The following is a 24,002-nucleotide window of genomic DNA, read 5'->3' on the forward strand; positions in this document are numbered from 1 at the left end:
ATGCCCACTTAAGGTGAGGGACAATGCCATGGTCCCTCACCTTAAGGTGTTGCAGCATGCCTTCATCTTCATGTTGAAGGAGGGACCATGACATTGTGTGTGTGGTGTTTGTGTATTTACAGTATATACGAATACTCAAACTAAACACCTTTAATATATTTATATCATCAGAGGCAACATTGTGTCTCCCTGGGCCAAGAAGGAGGGCAGGGTCTTCATTCTTTTGAAGATGATGACCAAGTCTTGTCTGGAGTGGTTGAAAGTCCACAGACAGATGAGAAGTCTGCAGATCCTGTGACTTTAATCATACAGAGGTAGACTACATGTTTTATATGGCTGCATATGTCTCCTTTTAACACACGCTCACTGTCCAACACAATCTTAAATCTTAATCATTGATGTATGTCCCTGCAGCTGTTCACTCCAGCTCCCTGGACAAAGACAAAGACATGGACACATGTGGAACTGAGTTTGACTCCAGGTGAACTGGATAGTTTAGAAAACTGTTCATCCAATTTTCACAACCCTTTATATCCCATAATATATGTGAGTGTCATTAATGACTTCATTATTTTGTCTTTTCAGCAAGATAACACAGCTTCAGAGCCACATGTCCAAGGAAGCGAGGCTCAAACAGGAAAGCCTTAGAGAGTGAGGACTTTGTCGTTAGGCGCCTGTAATCCCTGATTTAGAAACATCTAAATAGTTAATTGTCTTGTCTCTATTGTATAAATGTGACACTATATCGTATAAACGTGATAATTATATCGTATAAACGTGATAATTATATCGTATAAACGTGATAATTATATCGTATAAACGTGACACCATATTGTATAAACGTGATCATTATATCTTATAAACATGACACTTTATTGTATAGGGCCACACGGTGGAGTAGTGGTTAGCACTCTCGCCTTGCAGAGAGAAGACCCGGGTTCGAGCCCTGGTTGGAACAAGGGCCTTTCTGCATGGAGTTTGCACGTTCTCCCCGTGTGTGCGTGGGTTCTCTCCAGGTTCTCCGGCTTCCTCCCACAGTCCAAAAACATGCAATGTGGGGATTAGGTGAATTGGACACTCTAAATTGACCGTAGGAGTGAGTGTGAGAGTGAATGGTTGTTTGTCTCTATCTGTGTGTGGCCCTGCGATGGACTGGCGAACTGTCCAGGGTGTACCCCGCCTATCGCCCGATGTAGCTGAGATTAGCACAGCACCCCCCGCGACCCTCTGGTGGAGGATAAAGCGGTAGATGATGACTGACTGACTATATCGTATAAACGTGATAATTATATCGTATAAACGTCATAATGATATCGTATAAACGTCATAATTATATTGTATAAACGTCATAATTATACTGTATAAATGTCATAATTATATTGTATAAACGTGACACTATATTGTATAAACGTGATAATTATATCGCATAAACGTGATAATTATATCGTATAAACGTCATAATGATATTGTATAAACGTCATAATTATACTGTATAAATGTCATAATTATATTGTATAAATGTGACACTATATCGCATAAACGTGATAATTATATTGTATAAACATGACACTATATTGTATAAATGTGATAATGATATCGTATAAACGTCATAATGATATCGTATAAACGTCATAATTATATTGTTATTATTATATACCCGCTTAAACTGCTGCAGGATGAGGATTAACTCAACATTCCCAGCACTGATTTTCTGAATGATTGAGAAACATGGCATACAACCAATTTAGCCTGAGCACACACTCTGATGTAAAATTCCATTATTAGATGTAAAAGAAGAATGAACGCGCTGCTTAGTGCCTTTGATCTGTGACATTTCATGGTATGAATGTGGAAATCCCAGCCTTTGAACATATTTCAAAGGCTGGGAAAGAGAAGCCAGTACTGCAGGAAAACGACAACTGTGGAATCATTCAACATCATCTGGAACAAGAGGCTTTGTGATGCTTTGGCTGAGGCCAGTTCAAGAACTCTTGTTGTACTGTGAATATTTAGGCTCTGTTCCATCACCCATCAGACCTCAATAAATTCAGTCTCAGTGCCACTGAAGGACCATCGAGCACCATGGACCCTGACTCTCCGCCTCTGGGATGCTCAGGACAGGAAGGGCTTCTGTTTGATGACCAAGGAATGGTTCTTCCCCATAGCATCCTGGGAAGTTTAGAGGATTTTAGAAGCTATCTAGAGGCCAAAGGTGAGACAGAGTTGGTAAAGCGACTACCAAAGTCTCAAAGAGATCCTCCACGTGGGAGATATAAGTGTGAGGCTGTGGAGTGTCAGGTCTCTTCAGAACACAGAAACCTACAGAGTAATGCCCTGCAGAACTGGAACACACACATGAGGCAGCGCAAACGACAGCAGGACTATTTATCAAACCTGCTCAACAAACCGACCAAGACTTTACTGATGAACTCGGCAAACAATTTCAGAGAAGTACAAGAGCAAAGGGAATTTCTAAACCAAGTCATGCCGTTCATCCACTCTGGATATGGTTATCGTGTCGGCAGTGAGTTTTGGAGTCTCCCCCCGCATTTGGGGGATGAAATAAGTGGCATCACAGCCACTCTGACTCAGACACAGCAGGGCAGATGGAAACCAGTCACGTATATAGGACAACCAAGCAGCATCTGCAGGGAATCAAGTGCTGAGACTTCTCGTGCAGCCTCTTGTACTTGGAACCAGAGCTCATACCTCCAGCACCAGTACCAGCTGCTGGGGGAGTTTTTACAGGACATGACCATCCAAAAGCCTGACTTGAGTGTATTGGAGGTGATAGGCTCTGGCAAGCCACTCACATTTATCACAGAGTGTCAGAGTCCCTTAGTGGAGAAGGAGATGGAGCATGAGGAGGAGATGGGAAAGAGCATTGATCCACAGAACAATGAAGGCCCCTCTGTTCTGCTCATTCCTGCCCTGAGGTTCTGTGGTCAGCTTGCTCACTGGACTGGAAACTCTGCCACGAAGCATGGAGAAGTAGGAATCAGTGCCACAATAATCTTTGAGGGTTTGACTGAAGACATCGCCACATCCCATCTGGAGATGTGCAATGAAGGCAGCACGGCCATTTTCTTCAGCTGGCAGCAGCTTCCCATGACACAAAGCTTTCATAATCTGCAATCGCAAACAAAACACCGAAACTTCTACTTCAATTCCTCTTCTGGTGTGATCCTTCCTGGTGACACCCGGCGCGTGGAGTTTATATTCAAGTCAGAGAAGCCAGGAATCAGAACGGAAGTATGGCAGCTCACCACCCACCCTGTGCTGCTTCAAGGAGCCTCACTACAGGTTGTGTTGAGAGGGGTGTCTCTGTACCAGGACAAGACTTCTGATCAAAGGCTTTTCATAGAGAGCAAGCTGGAAAAGATGATGACCGTAAATATGTGTCAGTCGATTTTGTGCGATGTGCTGCGTGGCATTCGAAGCCCTGAGAGACCCAGCTCTCCTGCTGAGCTCTACGTCACTGAAGAGCAAAGGTTTCTTGATAAAAACCTAAAGTTGCAGTACCTTTATCAGCCAGTGGAGGACCTGAAGAGACTGTATCAAAAAGTAAATCCAGAGCACACCTGGGACTTCTCTGTTGATACTCTTCAACAAGCTTTGCTGTCTCTTCCTGAGAATGCTCAGGACACCATCACCAAAGAAACGAGCTTGGCTCAGCTCAACTCTCTGCTTGTTGACCTTTCAAAACCTCCTGAACTGAAAAACTGCCATCTAACAGCAGCGGCTGTCGGGCACCAGCTGTGGGTGGTACTCCTGGACAGGATGGCAGATGAGGCTATGAGCCTTCGAAACCTGCTGGGCCTCCCCGAAAACAAAACATGGACGTCTACCAGCGTTAACTCCTGCATGTCTGATGGCAATTTAACAACAGGTGAAATATTTAATGAGAAATCAGTGGAGGATAGCAAAAAGAAGGGGAAAAAAAAAGAGGAAGTTGGGAAGCGCACCAAAGAAAAGCACGGGAGGGTGACTTCTTCACTGACTGATTCTGAAAGCATCGGTCTGCATCTTTACGATGACCCAAATGAGGAACCAGAGGTTTCGGACATTTACACAAGGCTCCTGCACAAAAAGGTGTATGCTTTGATGGGAGACCTGGTGGACGACCTGTGTGGCCTGATGGACGAGGGGGCAAAGGAGGACACCACATGGAAAATAGGAGATAAGTAAACAGATGTCTCCATGTCTGCTGATACACATTTGACCAATTGTTAAGTATTTGTCACAACCACACAGCTTCTATTGTTTTGTAGATTATTAGATCACTGCCCATGAGGTTCACACAAGCACATTGAAATATCACAAATACTCTTTAGTTACTTTAACAAAACAAAATAAATACTGAGCAACTATTTTGCGTCTGTATTTCCTGATCTAACAAGAATCAGACTGTGGCCTTTTTAAAAATCTGTGTAGTTTTGCTTGTTTTTCATGTAAAAATGTCTTTCTAGTCTTGATGACCATGTGAGGTACTATACTGTACCATTGTGCTTTCACTCATACATTCATACAGTGCTTTTTTATCACACACTCCATCCTACACATTGACACACACACTGTTTGCACTGCCGTCCTGTGGGGACACATCCACATACATAACTAGCAGAGTAGGTATTTCAGTTGGAAGACAACCCAGTCTACCACTGATCCACTGCCCTCTGTCATGAGCCTGTTCAGCAGAGCTGAGCTCACTTGCTTTATCCTCCACACGAGGGAGTGACAATCCCAGCTGACAGAGCTAAAGGTGGGGTACATCCTGGACAGGTTGCCAGTCCATCCCAGGGCAAACATTTGGAGCACGGTCCTCTGCAACGACCTGGTCTTGAGTTAACTGTCCATTGCTGAATGTCTCTCTCCCTTTCGTGCTGTCTGTCCTATCAACTAATAAAGCTAAAAATACCCCAAACATATCTTCACTAAGATTCATTTAAGATTCAGATTCATTCATATTCGTCACTGTACTGCAACGTTCTTCTTTCCCAATGGAAAAATAAGAGTGGCTGACTGAGGCTATGGGTCAGAGGAAAGTAGCCCACGACAGGAGACCTATCAGAGTCCAATGATCAGGTTCAGTCATCAAACTTTGTCCACAACCTCATGATACAAAGGTTTCCTATAAGAACATAAATGAATAAGTTACGTAGACTGAGTAACTATGCTCTTTAATACCTCAGTGTGTGCAGCATCAAATAATAAATGGCCATACACACTGACAACAACTAACGTCAGTGAACATAAATGCTGCACTGACACTATGGGCTTAAACTATGTCTATCTACTACAGGTCACTTTGTTTTTGTTAAGCTGTATTTGTGAGTTCTGTTAAGGTAATCTGTTATTCTCCTCACATTTCCAATCATTTGCTCATTTTTCATTCATTAGTCATTTTATAAAATAAAATTGTCCTGCTGCTTGGTCCATGACACCATCAAAGTCCTTCTTCCTCCCTGTACCTAATATTAGTTTTAAAGGTTCAATCCACATAAACTCCACTGATGACTTTCAGCAATAAAAAATAAATAAACCATTACCAACTAAAGTCCTGAACCTGACAACATTGGCACCAAGAATATATGTATACATATATATACATGTATATATATGTACATATGTGTGTAGCTGTTTGTATACGTTTGTCATTCATGGTTCATTCATACATTTGTATTTTCTTGTGAAACCAAACTGATTAAACAATGTTTGAAAAATAATAAGAATTTGACTTCACTGCAAATGATGCATCAGAATGTATTGATTTTATTAAGTGATGGACTGTTTGATTATCTGTCATTTCCTCTTGTGTACACTATTCCTCTCATTTGTATTTACTTTAAAGTGGCATTTTTATTTTTATTATTGAAACGTATAGTATATATACTGTTATATATATATACATATATGTATATATGTACAAATCAATATATACATATATATGTATATATATATATATATACTGATTTGTCAACGTTTTTCTTTGTTCAATACAATACAAATACTAAACGCACACACACACACACACACACACGTCATCTGTTCAGACTCACGTTCATCACTCATAAGCTTACAATCCAGCCATTCTGAAAGCAGACAAGACCTCATTATAGAAATACAACAAACATTATATAGAATTCAGATGATGGGACTCACAGAAGCAGGAAAGAGGAAAATATAATAGCGAGGATCAGATTTGGCCATACAGGATTAAACAACACATTATTTCTTATGAATAAACACAATACAGACAGATGTGATCACTGTGGGCAGGAGGAATCCATTCATCATGTTATTACACAATGTCAGAAATATCAAAGGGAGAGAGAAGTGATGATTAGAAAGCTGAGAGACACTGATGAGGAATGGGAGTTGGTAGAGGTATTGAGCTAGAACCGGAGTGAGTGCTACAAAATATTACTGCAGTTTCTTAAAACTACAAGGTTGATTGGGAGGATATAGGATGTGTGAGTGTGTGTATAAATAGGTGTATTTATATGTATATAGGTTGTTGGTTGTTGTAGTGTTTATATCTGTATATGTATATATAAATATATATATATATATAGATATAATTATTAGTATTATGTATATACATATACATATTTATTTATTTTTACTCGTGTTTATTTATTTATTTAATTTTTCACTTTTAAGTAATAGTTCAGTTGGATTAACATTTCGAACCACACTCCGTACCAGATGGTGGCGGTAATGCACCAAATCGTTGTTTGCCAACCGCCATTAAACCTCAGAAAAGAAGAAGAAGCACACACACACACACACACACACACACACACACACACACACACACACACATACACGTGCGCGCACACACACACACACACACACACACACACACACGTGCGCGCACACACTAACCAATCAGAACATGTGTGTGTTTACGTCCAACGTGATTGCGTTGAATCGAATTTACGTCGTGCGTCACGTGTTGTGCGCGGGATCTTTGGTTATCAAACGTTGAGTTAGAGGGAGAAGTTCGAACAGATGAGAAAGAGAATAAATCACGGAAGATTGAAGCTGACACAGTGACTTACAACACACAGGTAAGAGCGACGTGAGACAGCTGTGTGTGGCTCATGCGTTAGCTTCTGATGCTAACGAACTAATGCAGACAACTGGTAAGACAGTGCGAATGCTAACAAGCTAACCCGCCCGTTTGTTTTGACTGTATATTATGCTTATTGCAAACACTTTGACCAGGTAACGTTCTGTCTAGTAAGTCTGTGAACTTGTTAGGAAGTAGGAAGATTACACTTTCTAAAATCACGAGCACCTTAAATATTTCTTGCTGTTATGACATTCAGTGTCATAACAGCCGTTCAACATCATTTCCTTATATTCATCTTCACATGGACCAGTCATTCATTCATTCATTCATTCATTATACACCCTGGCTCACTGTAGTCCAAACTACCCGTGACTCACTGAGTGTCGTCTGTGGACCAGGTATTCTTACACCATGGCAATGAGGAGCGAGGCCAGGGTGGAGGCAGAGGTGGAGGAGGAAGAAAACTTCGGACCACAGCCTCTGTGTAGACTCGAGGTATAGTATCAAGTACACTCATCCCACTAAAGTCCATAGAGAAGGTCTGTGTTTGTAGTTTGTCTCTGTTTTACCACTGGCAGCCATGTTTTCATGTTGTTGAAACACAGGAGTCACTCACTGACTCTGAACTGTCCACACGGAGGCACTGACGCTGGAGCTCTGAAGGCTGCAGTGTTGATTTTCTGCAAAAACATAAATGAAGCTTGTTGTCTGACTGTGGGCCTTTTAATGAATCCGTGCATTAGTTTAATCAAATATAATGCAGACATGTACAAACTCTCCTATCTTCTCCTTTGTAATCAATATGTGGCTCTTATATATTCCAATCTTTCCAATTGCAGCAATGTGGAATCAGTGCTAGTGACATCAAGAAGCTGGAGGATGCAGGTTTCCACACTATTGAGGCAGTAGCCTACGCACCGAAGAAGGAGCTGCTCAACATCAAGGGCATCAGTGAGGCAAAAGCTGACAAAATTCTAGTAAGAAATCACAGATCAGTGTCATATTGTACGTGATTTTATTTTCTTGTATTGTCTGTGACCTGATTCATGCCTGCTATCAACATTTATCTTATCAAATCGCAATTGAACAGTATTAAACCTGTAGTGCTCAATATTTAAATGTTACATTCACAGCGCATCAGAAGACTATCACTCCTTCCTCTTCTCTCTCTTCCTCTGTTTGTGTGTGTGTGTTTGTGTGTATGAGAGAGAGTGGGTGGGGGTGGCAGAGAGAAAACGAGTTTCTGTTTTGGTTATTACTCAGAAATCCCCAGAGGGCGATGGAGGTTCAACCCTGGAAGTTAAAGTTGCTTCAGCTTTGAGCTTTAAACCTTGGATTTTAGTTTCTACAGTACTTACAATACGGTTCAAAGGCCGTTATACAGCACAGACTGCATTCAGAACACAGGCGCTCCGATGTCAATCACTGCATAGCTACTGCCAAGCCCATGGAAACCACCCCCAGCAGTGTCACGCTTTCCAGTAGATTCCAAGAAGTAACCATGATCTTGGCATACATTAACTGTATTAATGGTTATTGACATTAACCATATTAATGGTTATTGACATTAACCATATTAATGGTTATTTACATTAACCATATTAATGGTTATTTACATTAACCATATTAATCGTTATTTACATTAACCATATTTGGAAGGCCGTAGCGCCTGGACTGTCTATTTCACCGGCGTAAACAACTTCAGAAGCTTGCTTTGCCCCGTTCTCAACTTAAATGTGTCAATTGCTCTGCTAATGGTTTTTTCTACTTCAAAATCACTTGATTTCATTCAAGAGGCTAATATTTGGCCTTCATGACCTATTCTGTTTGTTTGAATAACTTGAAATATGTCAGTACAACCTGTAAAATGCTCATTTGCACTTGTCATAAAGTGCTTGCAGCTCCTTCCTTGTAATGTTAAAATCACTTGATTTCATTCCGCACCAACCCACAGTTTTACAATGTCGTGTAATTCCAGGAAGTTGCTCTTCAGGTGCGATTCTAATGCATTTTCTTTTTATTTCTATTTCAGACTGAAGCAGCCAAGCTGGTGCCTATGGGCTTCACCACAGCCACGGAGTTTCACCAGAGGAGAGCAGAAATCATCCAGATCTCAACAGGCTCCAAGGAGCTCGACAAGCTACTGCAAGGTCTGTTCTTGGGTCGGGCTGTATCCACATTTTGATGCCAGGAAACCTTCTGGTATACAGTGTTACAATAACTATGATAGAATTACACCAGGGCTAGACTGTGACCAAAATTGTCGTGAGTACATTTTTAAAAGAAGCTGCAGAATTGAAGTGTTAATCTGTTATTATTTGTTAATATCAGAGCTTGAAGTGAGAAAAATTTGACTCCCATTATCCACGTGAGGCATGTATCTCTGTCGGTACGACAGAATTATTAAACACTAAATTATGAAAATCTTAAGTAACTGAAAGATACAATAAGATGTGAGTGATGTTCACATCTATTAATTTAAATATTTAGTCTATATTATAAATGACTAAGAACTAGACTTATGTTGTATATGAACAGTTATTTAAACTTATTATTTTTAATATTTGAATTATATTTGAATTTTTAATACAATTTGAACTTCATATCATGTGGTTCTGTCCACTGGGCCATGCAGGTGCCTCTGGACTGTGTTCATATTTGTCTGTGATGATGGAGAGAGAACGCTGACTCACGTTGGTCGCTGATGCAACGTTTCAGCGGTGTGTCTCGTCTGAGCTGCAGTCGCTTTGAAAATGCTACGTTTGTCTATGAAATGTGCGGTGACTGTCGCATCATTATTTTATTATTATAATCAGCCCTGTAAGCAGAAGAGAGACTTTCCAGCATTTGCTGTTCCACCGTGTCTCCCATCTTGTTGGAACCGTTTTATTGGTGTTCCAAACTGACCTTGGACAGACTCTAATGGCATGTTTCAGCATGGCACGGTTAAGTTGCGTTTCCACTAGCATAGTACTTGGTACCAGGTACTTATTTTAGTACCTGCTCTGGCGAGGTTCCAAGCGTGCCAAGTAGGTGCTATGCTGGACGTCGTCAGGTGTGTGTGTGTGCAGTGATGACTCCGCCCATGTTGAGTAGATACTTTTTTTGTAGTGCAGCTAGGACAAGAGTGGAAAAGGGCCATGAGCGTGAATAGACAGGCGCGCGCTGGCTGCAGCAGTTAGATATTTATTGTAAATATATATAGTAGAAGTAGTGCAGCCTGAGAAATGATTGTTGTGGACACTAATAATGAATAGGACAGATAACCTCAACACAACAGCAAAATAAATGGAATTAAATTAAATAAATAAACAAAAAAGACAGAAAGCAAATAACTGTGATTAGCAATAGTAACAATGAATATGTACTGTACTAGTGTATGCTAATGCTCCTGGTCCCTGAGAGTGACATTTGTGTGTGTATGTCTGCAGGTGGGATTGAGACCGGCTCCATCACAGAGATGTTTGGAGAGTTTCGGACGGGAAAGACTCAGCTGTGCCACACGCTGGCTGTCACCTGTCAGGTACAGAGAGAGCCTCACTGGTGTCCTACCAGAGGGTGAATGTATGCAGAGTAGGGGTGGGCGATATGACCTAAAATTAATATCACGGTATTTTTCTTACTTTTTTTGGTAGGTTTTGGGAGGAGTACATATTTTTTAATAATATTCTAATCTGATATTTGTAGTTTTTTTTTCCTTTCTGATCCAGTCCCCAGAGGTATCACGGCTAAACTAACAACGAACAATACAATACTAATGTGGTGGCCTTAAATTTGTTTTTGTTTTCTTTTTTTAATACAAACAGAAAAGGACTTGACAAATTTTCTGAATATGAAATGTTAGGTTTACATAGTGTAACTTACCAATAGCGTTGTGCAGTCTGTGTCCAAAACATGCGAGTCTCGTATATTTATTAATTTCCAGAGCGCGCACCGTGTTTGCACCGCTGTCAGTTGTCATGCACATCAGACGCGCTTCATCCAAGCACCAGTCAGAAAGTGCATCCTTCAGGCCTAACACAATTATTGCTCCGGTGTGGTCTTCAGGGAAGAAGGCGGTCTGGAGGCATCTGCTGCGCAACTTCCAGCGGCCTCGGTCTCTCCCTCTGGTTCCAACACTCCACTCATCTTTTTTCAGATATTATTGGCCCGACCTTTCTTGGCGATGTTTGAGCAGTTGTTTCTTTATTGATTACCCAAGTGCTCGTTACGCTAATTTAATGGCCACTCCCCTTTTACCACCGAATATATTTTACTTTTTTATTTGCAACAAGATATACAGTATATAAGGACAGATATTCAGACCACTGAACGTTTGAAGAAAATGTAATGCATTATTATATAGAATTAGGAGATTATTGGCGCTCAATTGATTTATCACGGTATTGACGGTATTGCAAAATCCATATCATGGCGCAATGTCACACCGGTGCTGACTATGACACTGGTATACCGCCCACCCCTAATGCAGAGGTTTTTTTTATTTTTAAATACAAGAAATCATGATTGTTTACAAGTAGGAGTCAGGGAGAGCAGTGTGTTGGACTAACATACCTGGATAATGTTGTTCATGGTCTGATTCCTCCTGCATGTGTACGCTTAGTCAGACTTGGTGTTCTGCACATGCACCATGAAGGAGACGACACATAATACGACCCTTTCTCAATATCCAACACAAGTACATACTTGCATACTTGACACAACCACAGCACCTTCACTGTCAAGGTCAACAGGAAACTGATTCACACAAGCTTAGAGGGATACAGTGCAACCTATGGAGGCGGAGTCAAATATGTGGAGGAGGAAATAATGGCCCTTTCTCAATACTCAAGTATGCGAGTATGTACTCGCCAAGTACAGAGTACACAAGTATGATTCTTCATTTGGAACAGCAATGATCCCTGACTGATCCACAACTGACAAACAAATCATGGTCTATACTTTAATGGTAGGTTTATTTTAACAGTGAGAGACGGAATATCCTAAAGAAAATCTCATTCAAAAAAGATACTAATTTATTTGCATTTCATTGAGTGAAATAAGTATTTGACCTCCTATCAAAACATGACTTAGTTCTTGGTGAGGAAGTACAGCGGTCACATGGTTCTTGTAGTTGATCACCAGGTCTGCACACAGCTCAGGAGGAATTTTAAACCACTCCTCTTTGCAGATCCTCCCCAAATCCTTAAGGTTTCCAGGCTGTCGCTTGGTAACTCAAAGCTTCATCATGTGGGAGTCAGAATACTTAATATCTTTTTTAATGTGATTTTCTTTCAGATATTCTGTTTCACTGTTAAAATAAACCTGCCATTAAAAGTATAGACGGTTCATTTGTTTGTCAGTGGACAAAGTTACAAAATCATTCTTTCCTTCACTGTTACTCAGACTCTGCAGGTCTTAGTCAGACTGGTCTGACCTGGATTACACTCCTGAAACTGTTCTCTCTATCCACAGCTGCCCATTGATCAGGGAGGTGGAGAGGGTAAAGCCATGTACATTGACACAGAGGGAACCTTTAGGCCAGAGAGGCTTCTTGCTGTAGCAGAGAGGTGAGTCCACAGCTCTTCTCTCTCTCACACACACACACACACACACACACACGCACACACTGGATGCAGTGACAGGTTGTGTGTTTCTCTCTGTCCTCAGGTACGGGCTTGTAGGCAGTGACGTTCTGGACAACGTGGCTTATGCCCGAGCCTTTAACACAGACCATCAGACCCAGCTTCTGTATCAAGCGTCTGCCATGATGGCTGAGTCCAGGTCAGTCACTGTGTGTTCAGGGTTCATTCACTGTGAGCACTCCCTGCTGCTGAGAACCACCCTGTTAAAACAGGAACACAAGGAGAGCTTCACTTCAAATCAACACTATAATCATTATCGTCATGATATCACGATAATGATACTTCATAATCATTATCGCCAGGATATCGCGATAACGATACTTCATAATCATTATCGTCATGATATCACGATAACGATACTTCATACTCATTATCGCCAGGATATCGCGATAACGATACTTCATACTCATTAGCGTCAGGATATCGCGATAACGATACTTCATACTCATTAGCGCCAGGATATCATTACTATACTCATTGCCGGGATATCGCGATAGATACTTCATACTCATTAGCTGCGATAACGATTTGCGGATATCGCGATAACGATACTTCATACTCAGGATATCACGATAACGATACTTCATACTCATTATCGTCAGGATATCACGATAACAATACTTCATAATCATTATCGCCAGGATATCAAGATAACGATACTTCATAATCATTATCGTAACAGTAGCACGATAACGATACTTCATACTCATTATTGCCAGGATATCGCAATAACGATACTTCATAATCATTATCGCCAGGATATCACGATGACGATACTTCATAATCATTATCGTCACAGTATCACGATAACGATACTTCATACTCACTATCATCAGGATATCACAATAATGATACTTCAGTGTTTGAAATCCTCACATTCACCCCAGTGACACTCTGTCTCTCTCTCTGTCAGGTATGCTCTGCTGATCGTGGACAGTGCCACAGCTCTGTACAGAACAGATTACTCAGGGAGAGGAGAGCTGTCAGCGAGGCAGGGACACCTGGGCCGTTTCCTGCGTATGCTGCTCAGACTGGCAGACGAGGTAGACGACTGTCTTCATTATTATACATGATTTGCTTAAAGCTAAAGAGTCTTCTGTCTTACATTTAAAGCTGGAGTGTGTAACTCTTACCAACATGCTACTTTACACATGTAGCACTTATACTCAGTGTGTTACCAGGCAGTCATTTCCATTATTATACAACCTCCTCTACATGGCTGCACTGCGCACACACACACACACACACACACACACCTCACTGTGGTGTGTGGTTGTGAACTTTGTGTGTTAGCTTCCACGCTGGGTTAGCTAACCTCTGACTCTTACTGTAGAACATATGGACAGTCTGGACCAGGACTGCACCCTTGTTTGAAAATGTGAATCCCCATTTTCAAACAATAAAACACAATCTTTTTGAATGTTTTTTTTTGCTTCTTAAAAAGCGTTTGAAAATATTGACACAAATCTAATTCCACACTATGTTCTGTATGTGGATATGACTGAATCACGTCATGTGGTGAATAAGGACTGTGAAACAAATGCAGACGAATGGTGAGATGACTCTGAATCTCTGTCTGCTCTGTCGCTACAGTTTGGTGTTGCCGTGGTGATAAGCAATCAGGTGGTTGCACAGGTGGATGGGGCAGCCATGTTCTCAGCTGATCCAAAGAAACCAATAGGAGGCAACATTCTGGCCCACGCCTCCACCACACGGTGAGTGTGTCAGACAGACAGACACATCACTGACATGTTCAAAAGTTAGTAACACACGATATTGCAATATATGGGTTGTCTGATGTTTTAGTTTTTTTACTGATTTTCAATATGCTGAGATACTGATGTATATACAGGCTTTAGGTCACATGACGCTTCTCCTGTTGTGGAATTAAAACAGAATGCCTGCAAATAAACACCGTCTGTACACAGTAGAAGAATCTAGTGCCATTTATTTATTACATTTTCTCTCAACTATACCGTTCTGATCACGGCACATGTTTGAGGTTTAGAGGTGAACAAATATAAATATTACCTATTGAAATGACTTTGGTTTCTAATTAGACATTTTTATTTATATGTACAAATCATAGTTTGCTTACGTTAGGTTTCCAATGTGTTCATGTGGCAACATCCCAAAAATCCAGTGCGAAAGAGAAGCTCAGTTGTTGTAATTGTTGCAGTCTGTACCTGAGGAAAGGCCGAGGAGAGACGAGGATCTGTAAAATCTACGACTCGCCCTGTCTGCCCGAGGCTGAAGCCATGTTTGCCATCAATGCTGACGGAGTGGGCGACGCCAAGGACTGAGTGGGCGACGCCAAGGACTGAGTGGGCGACGCCAAGGACGGCGCAGCACTTGATCACACATGAAACCTCAGAGTGACTGAAGGCTGAGGCCAGTGCTGCACACGTGCAGATCAGTGAAGCCTAACCAGCTGGAACATGGAGTTTAACTGAACACAAACATCGTTTCATGCTTCTTTTAGTGTTGTGCCACAATTGTGAGACATTGTCATAATGAGGTTACAAAGAATTGTAAAGGTTTCTTTTCTTTAATTTAGTCTGTTGAAAAGGCAGTTCCAACTTCATTTTACAATCAACATATTTTCACTGTCATTTCTTCTCATTTCTTTACTGGAACCTTTGATGTCCAAATTAAATTTATTTTATTATTGACGTTAGAACTGAGCTGCTTCCACACAAACACATTTTAAAATCATTCGTTTATTTAAACTCCACTTTTATCTCACAGCCAATTAAATTCACAGAATCAAAAATACAATGTGAGGTGATGACAGGAGACTGAACAGAAGACACTATGCACATGACAAGAGAAATGGACCTCGTTTAGATTAAAGTGCTCAAAACACAGTGAATTACTTTTCTTGTAGTGATTCCAAAAATCCCTCATTATCTACAGTCAATTTCCTCACTGAGTGGAGTGTTGGCAGCCAGCGTACAATAAAATGCTTTTATTGGTCCAGGTTATCACGCAAAAATTGAGAGGGAAAGTTGTTCAGTGTCCGAGGAATAAATAAAAACATTAATATCAAATCCATATACACACTCTAGTAAATAAATAGACATCAATAAATTCTATTTCACAAAGATACAATGAACAGATCAAAGCTTCATCTCCAGAGGTTCATTTCACAGCTAACATGTGAAGTTCAGTCTCCAGTTGAGATGTTTCTTCATCCTTGGAAACAAAGACAGATGGTAAATACTGTGTTAGTGTAAATGGAACATTACAACTGCAGTGTCCACATGACAGAGACAGACACTTTGTTCTTGTATGTGTAGCTTTGTGAGGACCTCACAGTCTGAGGGTTCATGTAAGGATTAGGGTTAAGCATGTAGTTGTGATGCTTAAGTTAAGGGGCTAGTGAACGCATCGTGTCTATGAGTTTCCTCACTACCAATCACTTTATAATGCACAAGATCACAATTTGCCTTGAAGGGCTTTCAGAGACGGTGTACAGCAAGTGACACCCTCTGTCCTTGGACCCTCACATCGAATGAGGAAAAACTCCACAAAAACCCTTCAACAGGGAAAATGACAGAAACCTCAGGAGAGCCAGAGGAGGGCTCCCTCTGTCAGGACAGACAGACGTGCAGCAGGTGTCACATGCACAGAAACAAGTTCAGCAGATAACAGATAAAACGCTACATTAACAAAGAGGAGAAGATGGAGAGCAGGAGCTGACTCAGCCCTGTGCATGTTACAGTGTTTCTTCTCTATTCTCATACAAGCTTGACGTCTTGTTGACACACACTGAGCTGCATATCCTCCGTTGTTCATTGTGTCACTTTCAAGGTCATAGTTTGTCAGCACATTGTATCTCGCTGCCACGCCCACACCCCGCCTACTACCTAATGGTACTGTTGTCAGTCAAGCCTGACCCAGGGCTTTACAGTTCTGTACCAGGATAGAAACATGGCTTTAGTGAGGCAGGTACTAGTCCAATTATTATAGTATATTATTCATCTATTTGTCAAACTTATGGACAGCTAACAGCAACAGGGGTCAGTTTGAATGGCGCGCGCATGTGTGTGTGTGTGTTCTCACATCATCCACGTTGTTCATCGTCACAGTCAGCTCCCTCCAGTTGATGGCCTCAGACAGGTTTCCCAGCTCTTTGTGACACTGAAACAAACACGATGAGAAGTTTTCTCCTCACAATCACAACGTACCTGTGTCGCCATGGTTACAAACATCAAACATGATGTTACTAAAGAAAACTTCAGAAATGGATGTTTTGTTTGTACAATTAAATTTTTTTTAATTGCAAATAAATATTTCTGATTCAGCAACTTTTTCTTCACAGCACTCCACTCTGTTGTTATTGTTATTGTCATCATTATTGTTGTTGTCGTTATTGTTATTATTGTTGTCATCTGTGTTAGTATTGTTGTCGTTGTTGTTAGTATTGTTGTTGTTATTGTCGTTAGCGTTGTTATTGTTGTCGTCATTATTGTTGTTGTCGTCGTCGTGCTTACCTTTGCGATGTAAAGTCTCACCATCTTGGAGAAGCCTGGACTCAGTTCCTCTGCCTGGAACAGAAGTAGAACAGTTTGACTAAATAAAACACTAGAGTATGTGAAGATCTGATAAATGTGATGAACACATGAATTAGAGTTGAAGAAAAACAGGCTGATTATAAAACTATTTTAAACACATTGTTTTTGTTCCTAATAATATGGTCATGAGTCTGCAGGTTTATTTGAATATTTTATGATCATCATATTAATACAGGGGTCGGGAACCTTTTTGACTCAGAGAGCCATGAAAGCAAAATATTTGCAAATTTGTTTCAGTGAGAGCCATATAATATATTTTAAGACTGAATTTAACTAAATGTGAGTATAATAAGCCTCTGAATTTATTCTTTTAAATAATGTTGTTATAATACTCACCATTAATGCGACTTCTGGTTCTTGTGGACCCTTTTATTGGCAGAACAGCAAGACTTTCTTCGCGCAGTGTGTCACCAGCAGCATATCTTGCAATCACACTGAACTGCGACAAATGACTTACGTCTGTTGACTCATCCAAAGCCAGGGAATAGAACGGTGCTGCATTTATGTCATTCACTTGTGTTTCCTCCACTTCCAAAATCGATGGATGGATTAAAACAAGTGATAATATTTTATGTTTTATCTGAAAAGCCGAAATCTGCGAGCCAGATGCAATCATCAAAAGAGCCACACCTGGCTCGCGAGCCATAGGTTCCCTACCCCTGTATTAATATAATATCAACTTTGTTTCCTTCTCTCGGCTCCTCCCCCAGCGTGAACGCATCAGTGTTACCAGTGACGCAGAGTTCTGTAGCATTAACACACAAAGACAATGGTGTACCTTGAGGAAGTTCTCAAGTGCATCATGCAGTGAGGAGGAGGGCGGGCTCTGGTAGAGGGCAGCAGCTGTCTTTGTCTCCAGCCAGTCCAGAGAGGCTACCTACACACACACACGTTGGACATTCATGACTTGAGGGGACATTGCATTGACTTAAATTCATTTACTGGAGACTTACTCTAACCTTAACCACAATTACTACTGGCCTAATCCTAACCCTAACCCTAATCCTACCCTAACTTTAAAACATATCTTCACCTTAAAATGTAGTTAATTACATTGTGGGGACTTTTTGTCCCCACAAGGAAGACAAGTCCCCATAATGTGACTGTGTAAACAGTTTTAGGTCCCCACAACATTAGTAATACTCGCACACACAGAGACACACAGATGTTAGGACGATGACCTCTCACCTCATAACACCATTTACCCAGCAGGAAGAAACACACGGGGTCATCGTCTCTGAGGGCAATGGCACGGTCCACATGCTCCTGTGGAGACATCACACACATGAGCCCACAATACTAATAATGAGCATCCATCAGACTCATCGGTCCTCACGTCGGCCACTTTCCTGACTGACCTTCACCTCACCTCAAGTAATGATGGACTGTGGTTTGTCTTCACTCAGCTAATTGGTTCTTGACATAATATGAATTCTAACAGTGTTACTGTTACCTGACTTCTGCACAACATAACTGACGGTCCCAGCCCGGTTAAGAAGGCAAGACCTTCACTAATGAACCCTGACCTCGTGAAGCTCACTGAGAGAAGGCCGAGGGTTTATAAAGGGTTTAATAAAAGGGAATCTAAACTATAAAACATGTTTTTCTTTACTACATAATTCCATATGTGTTCATTCATAGTTTTGATGCCTTCAGTGAGAATCTACAATGTAAATAGTCTATTCAATGAGAAGCTGTGACTGGCAGAGTGTGTGTGTGTGTGTGTGTGTGTGTGTGGTTAACATGAATCCCAGGCAGAGAAGTTTAGTTCAGAGTCACGTGAACTTGTGTATGTACAGATGTTTTCAACACATTGAAACATCTCAGAACTTCGTCAGCGACAGTGACTCAGAGCACGTCTCTCCTCTGTGCTCGTCAGTGACTGTTACCTTCAGGATGTGGCAGGTCTTCAGTTTGCCGTGGATGCTTTCATGGTGGTAGTTCAGTGCAGTCACTACAGCAAACCTGACGACAGAAACACAACCACTTCAACATCAGCAGGTCACAGTCAAGTGACTCTGCATCGTTCATTATCATCGTACCATTTATGACACTCTGCGTTCAGGCCGTTCTTCATCAGGGCTAGCTCCGCCTCCTCACGACCTGCAGCACCAACCATACAATACAATACAATTACAGTGGTTTAGCATGTCTTTTTATTATAGTGATACATTTAGCACAGCGTTACTTTGTTTTAGTAAATGTCATCTCATCGGTGTGTGTGTGTGTGTGTGTTACCTTGTTGTGCATAAGTCTTCTTCTGTTGTTTGTCTTTAGTGGACTTGTACACATCAGTGTAGGCCCGAGCCAGTCGCCATAGAAACTCCCTGCTGTCTCCATACTGCAGCACAGAATCAACACTTTTCATCAAGATCAAATGTAATGCACGCACGCACGCACTTCACCAGAAGTGGCCGAGGGTGAGGTTTCCCCTCTGGACTTTTCCTCACTTTGCTGATGAGGAGCGCTGTCACTTTCTCTTCTGATTCGGACCATTTTTCGTTGTCATTTTCTGGGATGGCGTCAATAATCACATTCAGCCTTCTTCCCTGCGCGTCCAATACATCTGCTTTAACTTGAGCCCTAGATGTTTTAAGCTCGTCAACTTCTCTTTGGATAAATTGTAAGCTGATTCTTTGAGCAGATTGTCCATACGTGCATTTGTATTGTCAACAAACGTACGCAAACGGGCTGTGAAGGCAATCTGTTGTTGATCAAGTATTTCCTTAAAATGTGTTTTTTGCTCTTCCAGTAGTACGCAAACTTGCTCCGAGGTTACGTATTGTGCCTCCTTGTCTTTCTCCCTTTTGTTAGCCATCCTTGTTTTGCAAGGTATTGTTGATGCTAGCTACCCGGCATAAGCCGAGTGCTATCCAGGCTAACCAATTCACAGTTTGCGCAACTTCTCCAAACTCTCACAGCTTACGATGTGCGTAACAACACAGAAGCCCGTTTGTTAAAGTCCGAGTATATAGCAGCAAAGCTCAATAAACTAATCGATGTTTGCGCGCTCGTCGCTCCTCCGTATGGTTTTATTGGTTGTGTGAGTCAGGCTGAATGTGTGGATCTTGTGATATTGTGTATGGTTTTATTGGTCATGTGAGTGTGAGTCAGGGTCCAGTCACTCACCTCTGTTCTATTGTCCAGCAGCAGTCGACAGCCCTCAGCCTTTAAAGTGGCATCTCCTGTGTGGAGGATATCACTCTGAGCCAGGAGGAGAGCCAGCTCCACACTGGGAACTTCAGTCCTCAGCTGCAGCCTCCCCTCATCAACAACGTCCTCCTCCAGCTCGCCGTCTTCCTCCTCCTCTTCTTCCTGAGAGTCTTCCTGGCGTAGGGTAAGGACTGTAGCACAGCTCCCGTCTTCTTCCTCAGACTCCTGCTCGGGCTCTTTGTTTCCCTCTTCTCCATCTGTGTCACGGTCTGTGTAGTCTGACTCAGCATATGCTGTGGAGTACCTGGGACATGAACAGAGGATTACACAGATTATTATAATATAACAGGTCATTTACCCAAACTGCTAATTAATAATGGATGTTTCAATTGTCTGGGTTTTTAAATCTGTCAATACACCTCTGTGACACCTTTGCATCAGCACTGACTCAGGTCTGTTCATTGGCCAATCATATAATAAATACTGGGTCTCACACAAAGAGATTAAGGAGAACTTTTGATTCATCAGTGGTTCCAGAGTCATATGAAAATACACACTCTCACTCACTCACTCACACAAACTCACACACACGATAAGAAAGCAACTCATCGTGGAATAATCCAAGTATTCATGTTGAGTATTATGTAGTGATTACAAATGATGTCCTAATGGTTTATCTGCAGTGGAATTACTGTCAGTAAGTAAGTTATGTACTTAGGTCGTGTTCAGTACACATGACACTGCTTAACTGTGTGGAATTGCCTCAGACTAATTAGTTAATGAAGCTTATTAAGAAGCCTATCAACCCTGGACCTCAGCCTATTCCCACCATCAACACGGCTGTGGCTTTTCTCTTCAGTGACAGAACACATGACAAACATGCTATGTTGTTGAGGGCCGGACCAATAGGCTGAATTTATTCCACTCAATATTAATGTTATCACTTCATAAAAAAGCATTGTAATGTTGGGCAGTATACAAACAAACAATAAACTAAATGAAGGAAAATGCAGATTGGATTCAATAATAATTAACTCTATTGAAAATATCAAATGACTACACTATATAATGAATCCTATTATATTAGACTACTGTGGTGTAGTGCAGTGAGCGATTATTGACGGCTCTCAGCAGTGCTGTCGCTAAATACACACTCCTGGTAAATATGTGACAAACTTCTTTGCTAGATGCTGGAGATGAATGCATGTTTTCAGGTTTTGTAAGTCTTTTAACTGATCTACAGTTCGTCTCTTGTGTCGGATGTCGTGCTTCAAATAACGACACTGTCTGATCAATCAGTGGCTGTCATCACATCTTAGTACTGGCTCAGCTCGAGAGGAACCTCATCGGAGCAGGCTCCAAAAAAGCACCAGATACCAGAGTCTAGAACTGTATAATACACACTGCTCATTGACCACATACACGGTCACCTCCCCACACCCATGACGCACCCTCCTTCACTGGTCTCCTCACAGGTGCTGGTCAAACCCTGGCTGGCAGTGAAGTAAATGGAGCTGGAGCTGTTTGAATCTGTGCGCTCTCTGTGGATGACATGACGACGGCGACGGACACGCTGACTGTCCTCCACTCCCCTTCTGAATGTAGCAGAGAGAGAACAAGCATGGACATGGTCATTTTTCAACATTCTATTCTGTCAAGACGCAACATGTAGCTGACGGAGCCAAATCTAACTGAGAGATGCTTTGTAAATGTCTGTCTGTGTGACACTCTACACTGACCTGTGTGACCAGAGGTCGATGTCCGTCATTTTGACAGGATGTGACTGAGAGTGAATGGTAGTTCCTCACTGTGTTTTATGGACTGGTGACCTACAGTATCTGACCCTGAGTCACAAAGTGACTTTGACAACAACTCCCATGATCGCACATGGCCCCCCATAGTTATTAAACTAGGTATTTTATTGTTGTTTTGATAAAAGGAGAGAGAAATGATATAATGTGTGTTTAGTTGAATTTAGTTCAAATTTGTCATTTATTCTGAATCAATGATGAGCAGAGAAACAGGATAAAGAACTGGTTTAAAGGAAAATAGTGTGAGTGTGTGTGTGATGAATTCTCTACAATGTTACTGTCATATCTTGAAGAACCTCAAGATACAGCTCATGTCACTCACTTGACATCCTGGATAATTTGTAGGGCGATGTCCTGTAGACCTCCCCTCAACTCAGCCACCTCTGAGCGCAGCGAGGCCACGCAGCTCAGCACCTGGTCCAGCTGGTTCCTGAGCTCCAGCTGCTGCTCTGGTGACAGACCCTGGACCGCAGCTTCCACCGCTGCCACAGCCTGCTGCTGGGCCTCTGCCTCTGGAGGAGCACACAGAGAACATGTTAGTCATGGGGCACACAGCACAGCTTCACTTTTCCTACAACTGTTTGGCTTGGAATAGCAATGTCAATTTGATATTTTATGAGTTTCTCCTAAAATTGCACCATTTATTCAAATGTTGCCAACATTTCACTCCAATACCCAGGAAAACACTCACAACCCTCCACCATTTCTGATACCATGAGGGTATAAAAAATAATATACTGCAATAAAGATTGGAACATAATAGTCAGATAAAGAGACAACACAATGGAACTGTTACTCTTTCATTATAATCCATTCATCTCTTGACTATTTCTCAAATCCAATTCATTTTTGGTCCATACAATGTTGATCAGTTCTATGTCTTGTCCACAAACTAAAAAGATTCCGTTTTATTGATGTCTTTGTTATATGGAGCAAAGACACCATATTTCTTATATTTAAGAAGCTGAAAAATCAAAGAGCTTGTTTTTTTTTGTATTCTTTTCTCTGCTTCAATCTCAGATTTAAATGAAATGACCTATTATCCGTTGTCGTTACACAAGATGACACTGTTGGAACCAATAATGAGTATGTATTAATATCTGAAATATTGATTTCTAGTATCATTCGTATATGAAAAAGAGAGAGAGAGAGAAGCCCACCCTGATCATCCAGCGTCTGCTGCAGCAGCGCAGCTCCATCTGCCTGCTCCATCAGCCGGTGACATGTTCGGACCTCCAGCTCCACTCTGTGGCATCTTTTCCTGTAAATGATGAGGGCAATCAGGCCCAAACCAGCTGTGGCTGCAACAGCAATCCCAATGAAGCCGTTTCTGCCGAGCGGCGTGTTCATGTCTCCACCCTGAGCACAGCACACATAGGCCGGTTGTTACTGAGGTGAATGTCACTGACCTACAGACGCCACACGGACGTGTCCACCATTTAGCCTGGCTCAGCCTGGTTTAGCCTGGTTTAGCCTGGCTCAGGCTACCACGGGCAGCACAGCACGCTCACCGCTAGCACGTTAGCCCGTTAGCGTCAGGTGATGATGTTTTGATATATTTCGACCCGTTTCTCGCTCAGTGTTCCGTCAATGACATTTGTTGAAGTACAAACGTTGTTCAGTCCATAACGTTGATGCTACAAACGGAACTTCATCACCTCAGGAACATCGCTGTCAACGCACGTGAATAATAACTTCCGGTTTCAATGTACAAAATAAACTCATTTCCGGCAGCGAAAGAAACGTAAAACTAAACATA

The 24,002-nt window shown here is 41.6% G+C and overlaps 3 protein-coding genes across 3 annotated transcripts; 2 read left to right on the top strand and 1 right to left on the bottom strand.

Annotated features, from left to right (window-relative positions):
- Positions 1–2,082: 2,082 nt before the first annotated feature.
- Positions 2,083–4,509, top strand: LOC122784520 (MYCBP-associated protein-like). Its single transcript, XM_044049821.1, has one exon. It carries the CDS (start codon positions 2,083–2,085, stop codon positions 4,186–4,188), a length of 2,106 nt encoding a protein of 701 aa, XP_043905756.1. The 3' UTR covers positions 4,189–4,509.
- Positions 4,510–6,900: 2,391 nt separating this feature from the next.
- Positions 6,901–15,374, top strand: rad51 (RAD51 recombinase). Its single transcript, XM_044049268.1, has 10 exons — positions 6,901–7,073; positions 7,477–7,573; positions 7,918–8,055; positions 9,111–9,228; positions 10,510–10,601; positions 12,533–12,627; positions 12,728–12,841; positions 13,616–13,745; positions 14,296–14,417; positions 14,882–15,374. The coding sequence occupies exons 2-10, from the start codon at positions 7,490–7,492 to the stop codon at positions 15,003–15,005; spliced, it is 1,017 nt and encodes a 338-aa protein (XP_043905203.1). The 5' UTR covers positions 6,901–7,073; positions 7,477–7,489; the 3' UTR covers positions 15,006–15,374.
- A 30-nt stretch (positions 15,375–15,404) lies between these two features.
- On the bottom strand, positions 15,405–23,961 carry rmdn3 (regulator of microtubule dynamics 3). Its single transcript, XM_044049267.1, has 13 exons — positions 23,755–23,961; positions 23,404–23,602; positions 22,566–22,755; positions 21,884–22,027; positions 20,409–20,736; positions 19,518–19,620; positions 19,322–19,382; positions 19,169–19,244; positions 18,468–18,545; positions 18,058–18,156; positions 17,199–17,252; positions 16,768–16,845; positions 15,405–15,897 (listed from the first exon to the last, which is right to left on the bottom strand). Exons 2-13 carry the CDS (start codon positions 23,591–23,593, stop codon positions 15,844–15,846), a joined length of 1,455 nt encoding a protein of 484 aa, XP_043905202.1. The 5' UTR covers positions 23,594–23,602; positions 23,755–23,961; the 3' UTR covers positions 15,405–15,843.
- Between the last annotated feature and the right edge of the window lie 41 nt (positions 23,962–24,002).

The sequence above is a fragment of the Solea senegalensis genome, linkage group LG17, assembly GCF_019176455.1.
Source record: "Solea senegalensis isolate Sse05_10M linkage group LG17, IFAPA_SoseM_1, whole genome shotgun sequence".
Lineage (NCBI taxonomy): Eukaryota > Metazoa > Chordata > Actinopteri > Pleuronectiformes > Soleidae > Solea > Solea senegalensis.

What these genes read in the sequence shown, in the direction of transcription:
- rmdn3 (XM_044049267.1), bottom strand. Translation starts at nt 23,593, where the DNA reads ATGAACACGCCGCTCGGCAGAAACGGCTTCATTGGGATTGCTGTTGCA. An exon ending in GAGGAGACCAGTGAAGGAGG is followed by an intron (nt 20,737 to 21,883) that starts GTGCGTCATGGG and finishes TTCATGTCCCAG; the next exon opens with GTACTCCACAGCATATGCTG. An exon ending in GAAGACTTATGCACAACAAG is followed by an intron (nt 19,383 to 19,517) that starts GTAACACACACA and finishes TTGGTGCTGCAG; the next exon opens with GTCGTGAGGAGGCGGAGCTA.
- rad51 (XM_044049268.1), top strand. Translation starts at nt 7,490, where the DNA reads ATGGCAATGAGGAGCGAGGCCAGGGTGGAGGCAGAGGTGGAGGAGGAA. An exon ending in AGCCTCTGTGTAGACTCGAG is followed by an intron (nt 7,574 to 7,917) that starts GTATAGTATCAA and finishes TTCCAATTGCAG; the next exon opens with CAATGTGGAATCAGTGCTAG. An exon ending in CAAAAGCTGACAAAATTCTA is followed by an intron (nt 8,056 to 9,110) that starts GTAAGAAATCAC and finishes TTTCTATTTCAG; the next exon opens with ACTGAAGCAGCCAAGCTGGT.
- LOC122784520 (XM_044049821.1), top strand. Translation starts at nt 2,083, where the DNA reads ATGGACCCTGACTCTCCGCCTCTGGGATGCTCAGGACAGGAAGGGCTT.